Source organism: Haliotis asinina, chromosome 3 (genome assembly GCF_037392515.1).
Source record: "Haliotis asinina isolate JCU_RB_2024 chromosome 3, JCU_Hal_asi_v2, whole genome shotgun sequence".
Classification (NCBI taxonomy): domain Eukaryota; kingdom Metazoa; phylum Mollusca; class Gastropoda; order Lepetellida; family Haliotidae; genus Haliotis; species Haliotis asinina.
In genome coordinates this window covers 44834340-44849480 of record NC_090282.1, presented here as the reverse complement: position 1 = coordinate 44849480, position 15141 = coordinate 44834340, and the positions used below count along the sequence as shown (strand labels likewise).

The 15141-nt window shown below is 39.3% G+C and overlaps 2 protein-coding genes across 2 annotated transcripts in view; both read left to right on the top strand.

The window, feature by feature from the left end:
• The window catches only part of LOC137278103 (organic cation transporter protein-like), a 512032-nt gene that overhangs the window by 63045 nt on the left and 433846 nt on the right, over positions 1–15141 (top strand). The gene's annotated exons all lie outside the window — the stretch shown is intronic.
• LOC137278105 (uncharacterized) overlaps positions 5993–15141 on the top strand; it is a 35129-nt gene continuing 25980 nt past the window's right edge. The window contains exons 1-2 of the mRNA XM_067810224.1: positions 5993–6232; positions 7028–7100. Coding sequence (XP_067666325.1) covers positions 7077–7100 — 24 coding nt within the window. The 5' untranslated portion in view covers positions 5993–6232; positions 7028–7076. The remainder of the gene's footprint in view (positions 6233–7027; positions 7101–15141) is intronic.

The window sequence follows — 15141 nt, the reverse complement described above, 5'->3', positions numbered from 1 at the left end:
CCGGAGTGTAAGGACGAGCCAACATCTGTTCATATTCAATTACGTTGGAATCTATTTCTGAATGTTCAGTGCTATTATCACGATACGGAAACAGGTGGTTGCCGTTTATCTTATTAGTCTCCAGAGACCACAGACAACCGTTTAAAATTAGTTGACTTAGTTCGTTCCACCTTATGCAGATACCGCGGGTGCCTCAAGTCAACAATACCTAAAATGTAAAATAAATCTCTATATCTGTTTCAGCATATGTTCTCCTAACCACTGTAAAACAATCTCATCATACAAACATTAAACATTCCAGCAAACCTTCATTAGATCGAACACTGACTTCCGGTATACGTAATTAGTATTGACATTGACTTTTTGTCGACTATCATAAAAAGACATTCCAAGAAAATTAGCGTTATCCAGACAAAAACGTCAACATCAAAGCTAACTTTCGACTTCGTGTCCTTAAAGGCACTACTTCCCAACAATTCTCTTAAAAGTACATCTTGCAATTCTCTCAATAAGACTCAGTCCTCTGGGAGGCTATCACATAATTTACTCTAAGAAATATTACTTGCTTGTTTATTCATTCAAGACAATGGATACTAGCCCATAGGACGTACATAACCTGGCGAACAGCATTTCAAATACGAATATCCTACGCATAAAATGAAATCAGTTCGGCATACACCGACAACGCCGCATGCGACAATTTTGGACACTACAGAGCAATTGTTTACATTCCACATACGGCACGTGTTCTCTGTTTGGAATATGTTCGTCTCCAGTTATGGATCTCAGATAAGTCGTAAGGGACAGGAAGTCTTCCATTGCATCAATGCATGTATATAAAATATTGTTGAAAATATATGAACTGGGCCTTTCAATGTTTAGACTTCCTTCTGACAATGGTGAAGCTACTAGGTGTTGACCACAAACCTGGATGCACCACAATAATGAAAATCAACACGAAACATATTTCTTTACTGTAGAATATATATTTGATATTAGGTGTGATATTGACAGGTAATGGGAAAAATATAGGTAAAACATTCAAAGCTTATTCACAGTTATTCTTCTTCGGTAAATTTGATTCTACAAACTGTGTCATAAAGTGCGTTTCTCGATGAGGATGAAGGAGTATCTAAAGGTTTTGCAGCAAGAAGTGACAATCGACTGCGTCACTGGCACCGTTCCTGCTTGATGTTTTACTGAAACGTCCAACGTTATTTCCTCATTCCTGTATCTGTCATGCCTCGTTTTAAAGTAGTGTTTGAACAACTGCTACAGTAGCTTGTGCAGCAATATGTTGGTGAATATAGGAACAGACACAAAATATGTGCTTACTTAAGCATACCACACACGGTTCACGAATATGAACTGTAACAGTTAGTGATATAAATAAAATATGGTATGTTTCCAATCTGTTATACTACTCAAAATTTCCTAAGGGTAAACAGTAAATACGAGCCATGGAAATGAAAAATCATTTTAGTGAGCAAAAGAATAAGCGCAAGGTTCTTACTGGTCTTACAAGACTGTATTACTGGTGATGCGCGTCTGGTCTACCTGAATCGAGAAAACTGACGGTTGAATGTCAAAGAGACCTTCAAGGTCAGCAGTACTCGCGCAATTTCTGTCGGTGGTGTGGTGGTATGATGGTTATAAGCGTTCTCTCGTCACGCCGAAAGGCCAGGTTCGTTTCCGTCATTGGTACAATGTGTGAATCCAATTTCTGGCATCCCCCAATGCTGGATATACTAGAATTTTGGTACAACTAAACTATACTCACTCACTCACTCACTCACTCACTCACCAACTCTATCAGTCGATGACTACACAGTCACAAAGAAGGTTGGTCATACATAAAACAAGTCTTCATTTTGATAGTATGATAACTGCCAGGCATATACTGCTGACTGATTTGTTTCTTCTTCAGTTCAGAACTGACAATAATCATGATGTCTTACTGAAACGTCACACACCATACTATTTGTCCGTTCGCTATGAGATCTGATCGATCACTTGCTCGTGTCCAGGGCAATGTTGTTTAATGTAGCACAAAGCTTTATCAAACTTTATCATTCATCTTAAAGAATCAAATGTATTGTTTCATTGTCTTGTTCCAAACGTCTTCCCACCGTGCAGAGCTGTCAGACTCTTCGTTTGCTATCCATTCTGCAATTCAAGACGTGTAAGTGCTTTCCATGAATGCTTTATTACGTGCATGTTGTTTATGATGACATTCTCGATGCTAAGTCCAACTATATCGTCCCATCTTCGGTCCATTGTGATATTTCTTCTATTCTGAGTTGAGATATAGGTTACCACTTGGTCTGTAAGGGCTTATGACCATCATCTTACTTATGACATTCTCAGCGGTTGTATTGAGCCCTAAGTTCAACATTGTATTCTCATCTCCTGCTTTACGATAGGCTTATGCGAACTATGACCTTCTGATCGGTGGCATTTAGTCTAGGGCTTGATTGCAAAACCTAAAACTGCTAATATTTTACATCGATGTATTATTTCAAATGTGTGTTCGATTTCTTGACTTCTTTTGCTTTTTAATGACCACGCACGTGGAGATAATGACATGCAGTATCAAATCCTTGTGACTTTTTTGCCCTCTGTGACTATTTTGTCCACACGTTATGGTGACAATTTTCAAGTATATTTAATAGCAAAATCGCATTTAGACCACTTGTATATTTTTCATCTTACCTTGGCTATATTCATCTTGACTGAACCAATAATATCTATTGAAACTGTTAATGAGATATTTTCATAAACGTGCTGTGTGTCATTAATGATGAAATGTACAGTGTAAAGCATATATACACGCGATAAATTAAAAACAAAACGATCAAATGATCCTACCAGTCGACCCGTGCGTGGTCCGCAGCAACCAAAGATCTGCAGTAACAATTAATTCCATACTTGGATGCTATGGGAAGTGGCGATGACGCTGGCAAGCTGCTGTGCCTGCGGAGATGATGCTTGCAAATCGAATATAGACTGTGGAGGTCTACACAAGTCCCAGGGCCAACGTAAACGTTGTGAAACCACCCACGCCACTATGCCACCTTCAGGCCAGGCCACGGCACTCTCTGTGGGCAATGCATTTTCTCTGTTAGAAATATGAAGGTAAAGTCATTGTGAGAGGTTAATGCCAAGGGCCCGTGTTTCGTTAGCACCTTCGGTTCAATTTGAACCAAAGGTCATTGGACTGTCGGGGAAGAGTTGTAAATTGTTCCGCTATCCCCGATGGTTTGACTGTCGGGGCTTCCTGCATACACAATGGCCGTTAACGGCGAGCCGGATGACGGGTCAGTCCGGGAAGCATGGTTCGTGAGCTCAGTAATACATGAGGTGAAGCAGCTAGGACGAGATTCAAGAGCGAAATGAGTACTCAGATATATGCCATTGGGCTGTAATGCCGAATGTAAGAATTTGAGACGAGGGGGTGTGGGATTTAAAAACTATGAACAATAGCCCGACTTGGCACGCGACCAACCTTCTATATATATATAGTCCATTACTGTTTGTAGGACAAGACGGTGATATGTATGAGAAACCTGTTCTGAAGCGAAGGGACGTCATCTCATCTAGAGCCAATTAACACCTAGACGTTTGTGACATGATCGTTAGAGCCATTATGGTTGTGTTTCAGACAAAGTTTCCTGAATAAATCTCATTATACATCCAGTCAGCGAGGAACACACGATGTCAGCCAACTACCAGAGCGACTGGGAGAATGACATCATTACTGACGGTTAATACAAATACCTCGTAATGACGTGTTAATATGCAATCCATACCGACATCAACTGTTCAAACGTTTGGTGACGATGTTTCCGCTATGCCCAAGTGCATGACCTTGCCCAGAAGGAGCTGACAAATCATGATCATGGTTGATAATGTGAACAACGATTCCTCCTCCTCATCATTAAAACATTATATAGTACCAGACCTAATTCAAAAGTACTGCATTCTACACTGACTTGAAAAAAAATGACAACACAAAAACTCACAGGCGATTCCTGGTGGTCACTGATGCTCAGTAGCTGCAGTGGCCCACTTTCAGCCGGGTCTTGGACAAAACAAAAATTTCTGTTCCTACGAATGTCATATATAAGTCCTACATTTGATACATATGTGGCTCTGAGTGAACGCATGCAAGGTAGGACAAGCTCCTGGAGATGTCACCGTTTGCCCATACAGTAATCAGTTAAGGAACAAATATCATAAAATAAACATGAAAGAGACGGGTGTCTTGTTTAAGATGCGGTGTTTTTGTCTTTTGTGTTCAATGTTGCTTCGAGCAATCTCCCACTTGACTGATGTACGAGGGAAACCTGAAGTGGCGCTTATTTATATTTAGGGCACACACCAGCAGGGATTGACCAACAGGGCTTCCGGGTTTGAATATATGTCAACAACCTACGCTTGTTTCAAGGGGCAGTGAATTGGGTGTCAGGTGATTCCAACACGGGACGTTGCGCGCAGCTGGTTTGTCTGGTCCAGATCCAATCATCGACAGACTTGTATGATGGACTTTTATAATTGGACTAACTGAGGGAAACATATAAGAACACGATAACTGAATCCAGGCACAATTCAGGGTTCCAAATATCCACACTGGCTCCCCACACATCGTGTAGGCCTAACGGTAGCGTTTGTTATTATGGTCTTTCCTCCCACATTAAGCAGACCGATATAGTACAAATGAATCACACTGAAGACGGTTTGTTGCACACCACCATCACGAATCCATACATATATGTCTACATGTTATCCTATCACTCGCAGTGGCTGTTATCCAGCTAGAACAATTTCCGCGTATATTGTAGGTGTATTACTAACCAAATATGGGCATTTCCACTCAATGGTTATGTTTGAATACAATTCTCTGTCCCTGCCTTCGATCTGAGCGCCACGACCCGCCCCCTTTATCACGCACAGTTGCCGAGTCCTGTTTTCCCTGTACACTTCGCCAAACACTATTTCAGGAAACATCTTTCTTGTTGTCATTGTTATCGGAGTACCGAAGCTGTGGAAAATCGAACTGTATTCAATAAATTCAAAATGGAGCATAAACCCACATAATGATTTTTAACATACATTGTCTTCGGGACAATGTTGGGATAGAAAGAAATGAAATCCTAATGGAGATGAAATTATGTAAATATGATTTTTTACTACTTTAAAATTCAGCTTGATATTGGCTATTACTGTACTTGGTATCTTACGAGCAATATTAAATAAGTGAACGCTATTTTGAAGTACATTGTTATCTTAAATTCACATTTCATACAGAGTATTTTGAGACAGATATAGTATTTGCTATTTTACATGTTTAATATGACACGTCAGTGTAAATTCGTATTTGCTTCAGTATTCAAATGCATTGCTTTACATGGTCATCCTGTTTCTGTTTCAAATAACGATACCGGTAGACATTACCCCGACACGGTTCCTACATGTCACTGACCAGCAGGCCAACGCGAAACTATTTTGAAAAATCACGTAAAGCAAGTTAACAATAGCACCTAGGGTTAAGATCATGTTAACAGTGTCATCAGAAAATGAACACTCCGCTGTAGAAATCTCGTGCAAAGGTATTGTTCTGTCCAATGCGCCATTATTGTACACTCTTGACGGAATTAATCTGTTAACGTTGTTTCTGTTTAATGCTATCACCAACAGAATCAATTAATCCACAGCAAATCCATCAATAATACATGATATAGGAGCTCGTCGTTTGAGTCTATCTCACAATACGGCGCGCATAACTAACATATAATTCTGTTATTGACGAGAGAGCCAGGGTAAAGGCGGCCCGCAACACGCTCTGTTAACAGGAACCTAAGGGCGAAAACACTACTGAGCCCGCCCTTAATAAATACGGTCTATATTACAATCAATGTGATATGTGATTGACAAGTAGGACGAACGGCTCTTTAGCGAGGTGGGGGTGGTTACCGGTGGACCAGTGACGTCGTACCATAACTTCGTGATACATCTTACGCAGTTCCAAATCATTTGTGTTGTCAAACCGTCACTAGGATAACCCTACAACCAACACCTTCGCATCGGAACACAATATCTCGGCATATATGGGTGGACAGTCCACTGCAGTGCACTTGTAGAGGCCAGGCGCAAAATGTATAGAGATCTACCAAAAATTGGTAACTTGAATTCAGGAGGCGAAAGCAGGTGTATAAAGTGCTGAGATTATCAGGCAAGTGAAACCCTTTCTCTCTAAACCGTTTGTACTTCCTTACTTTCTCTGCGCTGCTGTCTTCTAGGTAGGCATGGATGGGATGAACAGTTTGTCTTCTACTGCTTATTACGCTAAGAATATTGATTTAACGCTTCTACCTGATTCACAAGGAAAATAACGCGTCCTTAGATTATTCAGCGATAAGCATCCATTAGGACTCACCCGCATTTTCCCCCTTTCCGATGATGAACCGTTATGAAACTGCACGCTTGTTATGCCCAGTGCTTACCAATGGGTGCGCTATTCTTAAACTATGTGCAATTCTTAGTATAGCAGAGAAAACAGCCCTGGACTCTGTGATTGGCGCTCATTTTGGTTCTATTCATACCTGGCTGAGTTCATGGACTTTTATTTGAAAAGCAGGTTGGTGAGAGTGATGAATCCTATCTATTTTAATAACACCCTCAACCCATACCGTTACATTCGTCTAAAAGTGAGCTTTATAGCCTGTACCTTACTCGCCCCGGGGAACCCCTCCCTCTGATCTGTATAGAACTAGCGAGTGAGTGCGATCTGTGCCAAGTCGACGTTGTTTCACCACCCACACCATCACTCTCGCATAAAGCGATGTACGTGTATTCTAGCTTAGCTTACGTGCGGCGACCAGCCTTTGGAGCAGAGTGTCCTGCCGAGGCTATAGCATCTGACTGCGACACTGTGGCAAGATAGTGTACACCTTCACAGATGCTTGTCTCACGCCTAACCTGCATCTAAGGACTAAGCCTATGATCGCTCTATCTTTTTATGTTGCAGGCCTTTCTAGCCAAACGCTTCAAAGAGCGAGTGCGCTCATGTGGAAACTATGCAGATACTGACGTTTTCATGGGTGAGTGATATACTTTGAAATATTTTCTATACTTATTTTTCATAATTTCATTTTTCATATTGCCAGTCATTCATAACATTTTTGTGATCACATCGCTTGTTTTTTGTTTTATCTGCAAGAGCAATTACTCGCGCTATGTCAATTTGATGACTGTTTCACTGATCAAAGAATATGTTTTGTGAATGGCGCCTGGTTCCTAAATATAACCTTCGTAAATATGATTAGCGACACAAAGCGCGGGAAATATCTGATTCAATATTTGATCGTAATTCCATCCAGGAGAAAGTTAATGGATAATGTAAGCTGTCTCGCTTCACGGGAAGAGCCCCTAGTCCTAATGCCCGCCTCAATGTTATTTGTTGGATCAATAAGCATCGAGTAAAACATGAGTTAATGCGTTAGTTTCAGCGGCACGAATCCCCATACGTCCCCCTACCCATATAATTTCCCAACAGTAAGACATTGGGTAAGCTTGAAGGAGTACAGCATGCCAAAGAAGCTTTAGGTATTGGCAGCCTATTGATCACAAACACCTTAAGCTCCGATAAGCATCACAAGGCTTTTCCTTTTGACTGAGGAGCACATCCAATACTAAGTTAACAATTTGTCTGGAAAACAGATGAAATGTCCATCAAGCCACGATATGTCAGCTTCTTATGAGGCAATATATTTTAACAGATTACATTAGCTAGCGTTTCAGACTTTGTCACCTTCCCAATACCATAAGGATACTACAAAGTCCTCTGACGTGATCAGTATTAAGCTGGCTGTTGAAACGCAGTCCCCCTATGATTGATATTAGTCATGGTAAAGTCTGCTTTACCTTAACTCTTTGCTTTCGCTAGGACGGCAACCTGTTCCAATGTTACAGTTTGCCATTTACTTGAAACTGCGCCTTCTCTCGGAAGCTAAAAGAACAATCACATCCTACCTTTCTTCACGGTTCAGTGTTGGGCAATTTATGAGACCTGACGGTTGTCGATTCTTCAGGTAATTTGGTTCTCTACCTTTAACGGATTGTAATGTTTTATTCACATCAACCATATCATTTAAAGCCTACCCATCATTGATCGAACCATCTCAACATAGAGCAAGCTTTATCGATTGCCCTTGTTTGAGACTCGTGCACATGCCTAAAAGGGACACCAAGCCGTTCATTCCACATGTGCTTCTGTAGAAATTTCTAGCGTGCCTTCATTAGTTCAAACCTATTGTTTTGTACTATTTTTGACAATGCACTGCAAGACCTTTCCCCAAACAGTGTTCTATCATTGAGTATATGGTTCATAGGGTGGAGCAATGTTAATGGGTTTGACTATTACCGGGAGGAAACATACGGCAGAAAATAAGGACAGTTGGGAGACAATAGGTTGGCTGTTTCTGCATATCCTATTTAAAGAATTCGATCCTTAGATTATTTAAGACGTCATTATTGCCGTCGACATACAACTTAATAATTGATTTCTGTGCAACAATCACGAGTGTCTGTGGCGGTATACTATAACACTGCGTCTTATTTCGATCCTCCACTGTGTCCCTCGGGTGATTCTAATAGAATGAAAATACAAAACAAATGAGAGAGATATTCTATTAAACAGTGCTGATACTTCTTTTGAAACTCGAGTAACGATATATTTGCATCCCATATCTGTACAGGGTTAGGACCTGAGACATTTGGTTATTATTTCCACATATTTTGGCAAATGGACTTACTTTCATATGTCACACTGGGTGTTCACACTGCTGAAATTATGTTAAGTTGCTTCTACAGTGAACATTGTCGGCAAACGATCCTCGTGTTCATTTATGGTTGTGTCCAGAGATATTTATAGATATCAAACCATTTTATTTATAATTTCAGTAAATGCATTTTGTCCAACAGCTGAACGTTCAAGTATTGCTGACCAGAACCGCCGGGTTCTCAGAGCATCGATACTGTGCTTGTAGCAATAATACCTGGAAGTCATTCATAACTTGCATCTGTGTTACATGCATTCATGACAATATGCGGAATAGGATAATGCCCAGGAACCAGAACGTTGTAGTTAGCAGTTCTTTAACCGCCTGCTATACAATGCTGATACACAATTCAGCATGTGAATGAAAGCGCTCTGCTGTCTATTGGCAATGCGGGGGAGGATGTGTGATGTTCCTCCATTACCACTGAAACATCATTGGACATTGATCGGATCATTGTCATACCATGTTTGGTGAAACAACAAAGCGTGAACTCGTGTAGGATGATGCCAAGTCGCTTGGAAAGACCTATTTCAATATTAAACATTGGTTCTAGTTTCCGTACAGTCGAAATGAATAATGCATTATCAAGTCGCTGGGAAAGACCTATCTCAATATTAAACATTGTTTCTAGTTTTTGTTCAGGAGAAATGCATAATTTATTGTCACCGTATATATTTACATATTTGGTAGTCATTCAAGATGGTATAAGCTTTTTATGTTTCTCTCACGAACGTCATCGTAATGTGACCACCATGACTAAAGTCTTCCTCCTCTTCACACCTGCAAAGAAAGGACAAGCTTAAGTCAGCGTAGGGTAATCATTTGAAACATTTCTGATATATGTTTCAATGCCTTTGTAAAATCACAATCATCCGTCTCGGGGGTGTTTATTTTTCGCGCCATGACTGAGGCCCTAAACTTCATTACTGTTATGACGACGCTACCAAGGGATTTATTGAACAGGGGTCATATACATAAGAACAATCATTCCGGGTGATATTTTTTCTACCTTTGCCCATTTCATCTTCTCAGATAATTATTGTATATGAACTGCGACCATGGTACTACTGCAGTAATCTGTGGACAAATGTTTTTGTAAATATCATTTGATTCCTTCATAGCATTGAATGGGGCATCATGGTATGGCGCCATGTCATGTGATTATATGGTCTGCTCTATGGGCCCTGGTCAAAAGAAACTGGTTATTCTCCAGCTTTGATGCTTAATATCATTATTTACCTTACTTATATTATGTAATATTTTCTTCTTTTTTTGGATAGTAATAACAGGAACAGATGATTGAAAAATGTATATTTTGATGGGAATCGACTGAGCGCAACAAGAATCAGTTTTAACCCAGTTATAAATGTCATTTAGGTCTATATTTGCACATTCAGCGAATACGCCAATATTATAACCCTGTTTTTTCCAATGTATTTTCTGTATTGCATTCTAAATGAGTAACACCATCCCTGTTCAAAGGTCATTTGCGCAGATTTGTTGTTGCAGAATACTATTTATACAACCACTTCACATTGAAAGATGCATTATTGCACTTTGATGCTTTAATGGTACAACAGCCCGGTGTAACCACTGACCCAAATGGAACAGCAAATTCCTTGTTCACCTGTTAAGTCGTGCAGTTTCGAAAGGAATACCCTGTCCACATATATCTACCTCCCTACCTGCCTGTCTACCTACGTACCTACGTACCTACGTACCTACGTACCTACCTACCCGCCTACCCACCTACTCGCACGCATTTACGCATGTACATATGAGTATTTGTGTGTGACCAATTACGTTTTCACATCTGACACTAAGTACAAAACATTCAAATGGACATCATCTTGACTGAGTACGTGGCTGATGCTACCCTATGGCACTCAGCTCAAATGAATAGTCGGGATAATGACATTTATTCCTCTGTGGATAAGGCTTACGTAAAATCATGCATATATATGTAGCGATCGGGGGAAATTTGCATCACAATTCGCTGCAAACTGATGAGACGACATCGGATACAAAACGTCATATGGCATTACTCTCGATGAAGCTGGTTAGTTTTTCACTCAAGAAGTGAAAAGAATGATCATGGATACATGTATAAATTTTGTGTTGCTTGTTGACAAGACAGTTCTGACACTCTGTATATCCAATAAAACGTTGAAATACTGTGGACTATTAAATATTATCAAAGCCCTTCAAAATTTCCATAAATACAGACGCGCTACAGAAAAGGTGGTACTCTTTTCGTTTAAAATGTAGTGCAATGGCATATCTTTATAACATCACCATAAAGCACAGTAAACGCGAAATGTCGGGTAGAAACGGTTTTGAATCTTCAATTTGCGATAGTTGGTGACTTCTCTTATCTCTGTCGTAGTCTCATCCTTTTATATATTAACTATATATATATATATATATATATATATATATATATATATGTGTGTGTGTGTGTGTGTGTGTGTGTGTGTGTGTGTGTGTGTGTGTGTGTGTATAGACTGTGCTTAAGTGTGCTTAAGAAATGACGATTTCAATAGCTACTGGCATCTGAGAATACATAACATTCAATATATTGAACCAGACGACAATCTCTTGCATCCAAGTTCCCTTTTGATGTTTTAAATTATATTTTTCCTGTCACTAAAGTTACATTTTTATGGCACCCCTAGTATTAATTTGTCTGAAGCCAGTCTGGGTTAACTCAATGTGCTATTAATAGGTCATGTCTACAATATGTTATTGAAAATAGTGACATATATGTTCCCGTAAGCTTCACAGAGTAGCCATGGTGGTCCCCACTGTAACGCTGTCCGCCACTGGTGAATGTGATACAATTATCTATTATTAATATATGTATTCAATCAAGCTGTGTGTAGGTGGAGTATCATCGATCAGGAAAGGTCTGCTTTTATACCATCTATTATTGGAAAGGTTTTTATCGAGCGGTATACATTTTATTTCAAAGTAAACATTCCGATAATTGATTCAGGTAAAGCGCTTTAATGTGTAGCGTGTAAGCTTTGTATGGGCTTTGTCTGATGTTATCGGTGAATATCTGTTTCTGAGTTGTCCAATATTGATGTATGATATTCAGTTTGTAGGTAGATTGTAAAGTGTTTCAATTACATTAAGCAGATATCATTGTATTCTACAAACTAGTCGTACTACCTCCAGTGATGCTCACAATTCGTGACACTTCATCTCTACGCACCATAAATTCTAGTTCCGACCTGACTGTTAATCTGCCAAATTGAAATGTGTAATGCGATCTAGAGTGTGACCTGCTTTGTTTCTGAGGAACCGGTTTCAAGTATCACGATGCAAATATCAAAACGGCTGTCTCAGTGCCCCGTGTTTAGCTTCAACAGACATAAAGGGCCATAAATACTCAAAACATTTTCGTTATATTCACTAGACACACAGTTTCATGGTTAAGTTAGTATTATTTTTCCTCCATTCCACTTGTACGCCCTTCTTAAATTTGAAACATTTTGCAGTTCCAAATCACGGAGTCCATTGCTGTCTGTCTTCTTTCAAGATGACTTGTTGAGTCTTTCCCCAAGTGATATGGCTTGCTCCAGGTGTAATGTTAAGTAAAAGATAGTAAAGTTCAGAACTGCATGTTTTGAATGCACTCTGGTATATTTGAGTTGGTTGATGTGAGGGTATTAAAAACCTGACTATGAATTTAACTGCGCCGTATCCAGTTATGAAGACTTTTGACATTTGAAACACAGGCAGCTTTCTCTCTTTGTCTCTATTATTGCTGCTTTGTGCACTGTATTTAGATATGAACCTAAGCGAGAAACAATAAAACTTCTAAATGACCTTTCATTAATGATCACCAGGGCCTAGACATCAATGAACAGCTGATCTTCTTTGGATTTTACGACTTCAAGTTGTATTCACAGTTCAGTTTGATATGGAAAAATACATCTCTCAGATAATCATTTTATACATGAGTGACTTTTTAACGGAATAAAGAGTTTTGTTATCAACAAAATTAAATTTGCAATGTCCCTTTTTCGTTATGTGTGAGTATATAGTGTTTCCTTATATATATTAAACAAATCACTTACTAAGGTTCCATTGTCAGATGATTCTATATTCTTCTACTAGGTAGCATCAAGGTTGAAAAATACATTTCTATTGGCTTTTGTACTGGTAAATGCTGTTGCTCCACTTCTTTTCAAACATAAATGACATGGTACCCAAAACGTCTGTCATTAAATCACGTTTTTATTGCTCCTGATTGTTGGGGTATGTGCTAGTTCCTGTATAAACACAACTGACATTCAGAACCTCTGGACCATTCTATAAATCTATTACAGATATGGATTCTTGTGTCCCCCATTGCCATTCAGTTATGTTAATCGACATCAATTCATGGATCGAAGTAAGCAGCACGTATTGTATTACGTCAGAGGCTTCGATTATAGAGAAGGGTTAGTGTTTTCAGACAGGTGCTGTGAATACGTAATACTCGTATCGGAAATTAGTGGGAATATACCTTCATAAGGAAAAAGCGAAAGACGATTGTTAGGCTTCACAAAAAGTGGATTTTTTCTAGTTATCCAGGTAGTAATGTATGTACCATTCTTTGTCCCACGCTTTAATATTTTACGATCACCGTTGTTCTTTCGGCATGGCACAGTCTAACAATGGCTGGTCTGACCTTTTTCCTATGTTAAAGTAGGGATTACTGCAGTAGTTAGAAATCTTTGACCTTCTTGGGCCTTCTAATCATCTCCTTTACACGGACTTAGACCTCAGTGGCTTTTGTTAACACAGCTTTAACTATGCTATTAACAAACCGCTTGTTCACCTTATGTCCGTTACTTAATGTAATATCTATAGCTAAATTGCTCTCTCTGTACCTTCAGACCAGTTGTGCCAAAGAATAGATGTAATTCGGTTTATATTGTCACAATTGGTGGTCTTTAAGCGTACATGACACAACTTTGTGCGATATTCCACACATTGGATGTAATATAATTCTAAGTGTAATTGTGTATACTAGTCAAGGTAACGTTCACGTTGGATCGCTATATGATCGAGAATGGACCAAACACACCAGAGCTTCTTAACCACTGCAGAGGTCGCGTAACACACAATCCGTCAGGTGACGAACTGTATCTCATCCGATTTCTATTCTACTCTAGTCCTACAATTACGTGTATGACCAACAATTACGTGTATGACCAACAATTACGTGTATGAACTGGTGATCGATATATGCATTCTAACTCAGGCACTTTTGAGTGAGGCCATCTGTACAATTATATAAGTGATACAAAAATGTTCATCTTGCAATTCAGAATTGCTCTGGTAAAATGAAATCCACATTAGATATCTTCTTAAGATATATCATCTCAATCTGATTCACTTAACGGGACATCAATATGCGTGACAGTGTTTACTCTGTCAAAGCCTCTGCTGTCTCCATTAAAGGGCGGATATTTGCAGATCTAGTGCTGAGAGATTGTACTGTTCTGGCACGTAGTGAGCGTCCATTTGACTACTGTAAGTGTGGTTATATGTGGTTATACCAGGTTTATGACAGAATCTTTCATGTGTGAGTATTGCTTTTGGAACTGTGTCTTGGAGTAGTTATTGTTCGTATGTAGATTTTATAATAGTAATATGTTATAGTCATTAAAGTATAAACATAGAGAACTTTACCAGGGAAAAAAGACCTCACATCCAGACATTACATTTGGTACATCAATGAAAGTGATTACGATGTAATCTATGCTATCTCTTTCGTAAAGTATGATTATATAAATTCAATTATTTTAACTTGTGCCCAACGTGTCAGTTTGAAATAAACGGAAAGGGTCTGTGAAAGTAGGAGATATTTCGGTGATTGTAAATGGCTTAATTTATAACGCGTTGGCATTTGATTGACGGTTGTTCATAGAGGAGCGTTTGTGAAGAGAATAGGCATGACATATCTGTCTATTTTAAGGCTTGCCCCTCTGTAAATATCGCCGTTGTTCCATGCCTACTTACTCAGTGTAAGACAAGGCCCTTCCAGATGTCATAAGCTTAGAAGTCGAGCTACACTGCTTTGTCTTTCTCAGTAGTTCACCACGAAGGTTTGTTCAGTGACCATGAATATGAATTCGTTTGAAGAATCAAATAAAGAAGTATATGGAAAGAGAGCATCCTCGAATATCGGTGTTAAAGAATGTAGGTTCTCTTGTCAGGTGATCCGTTGAATCAAATCAACTATTTTATAGTACATACTAAGCGCAAACCGATTGGTGCAAAGGCGTGGTAACAAGACAACATC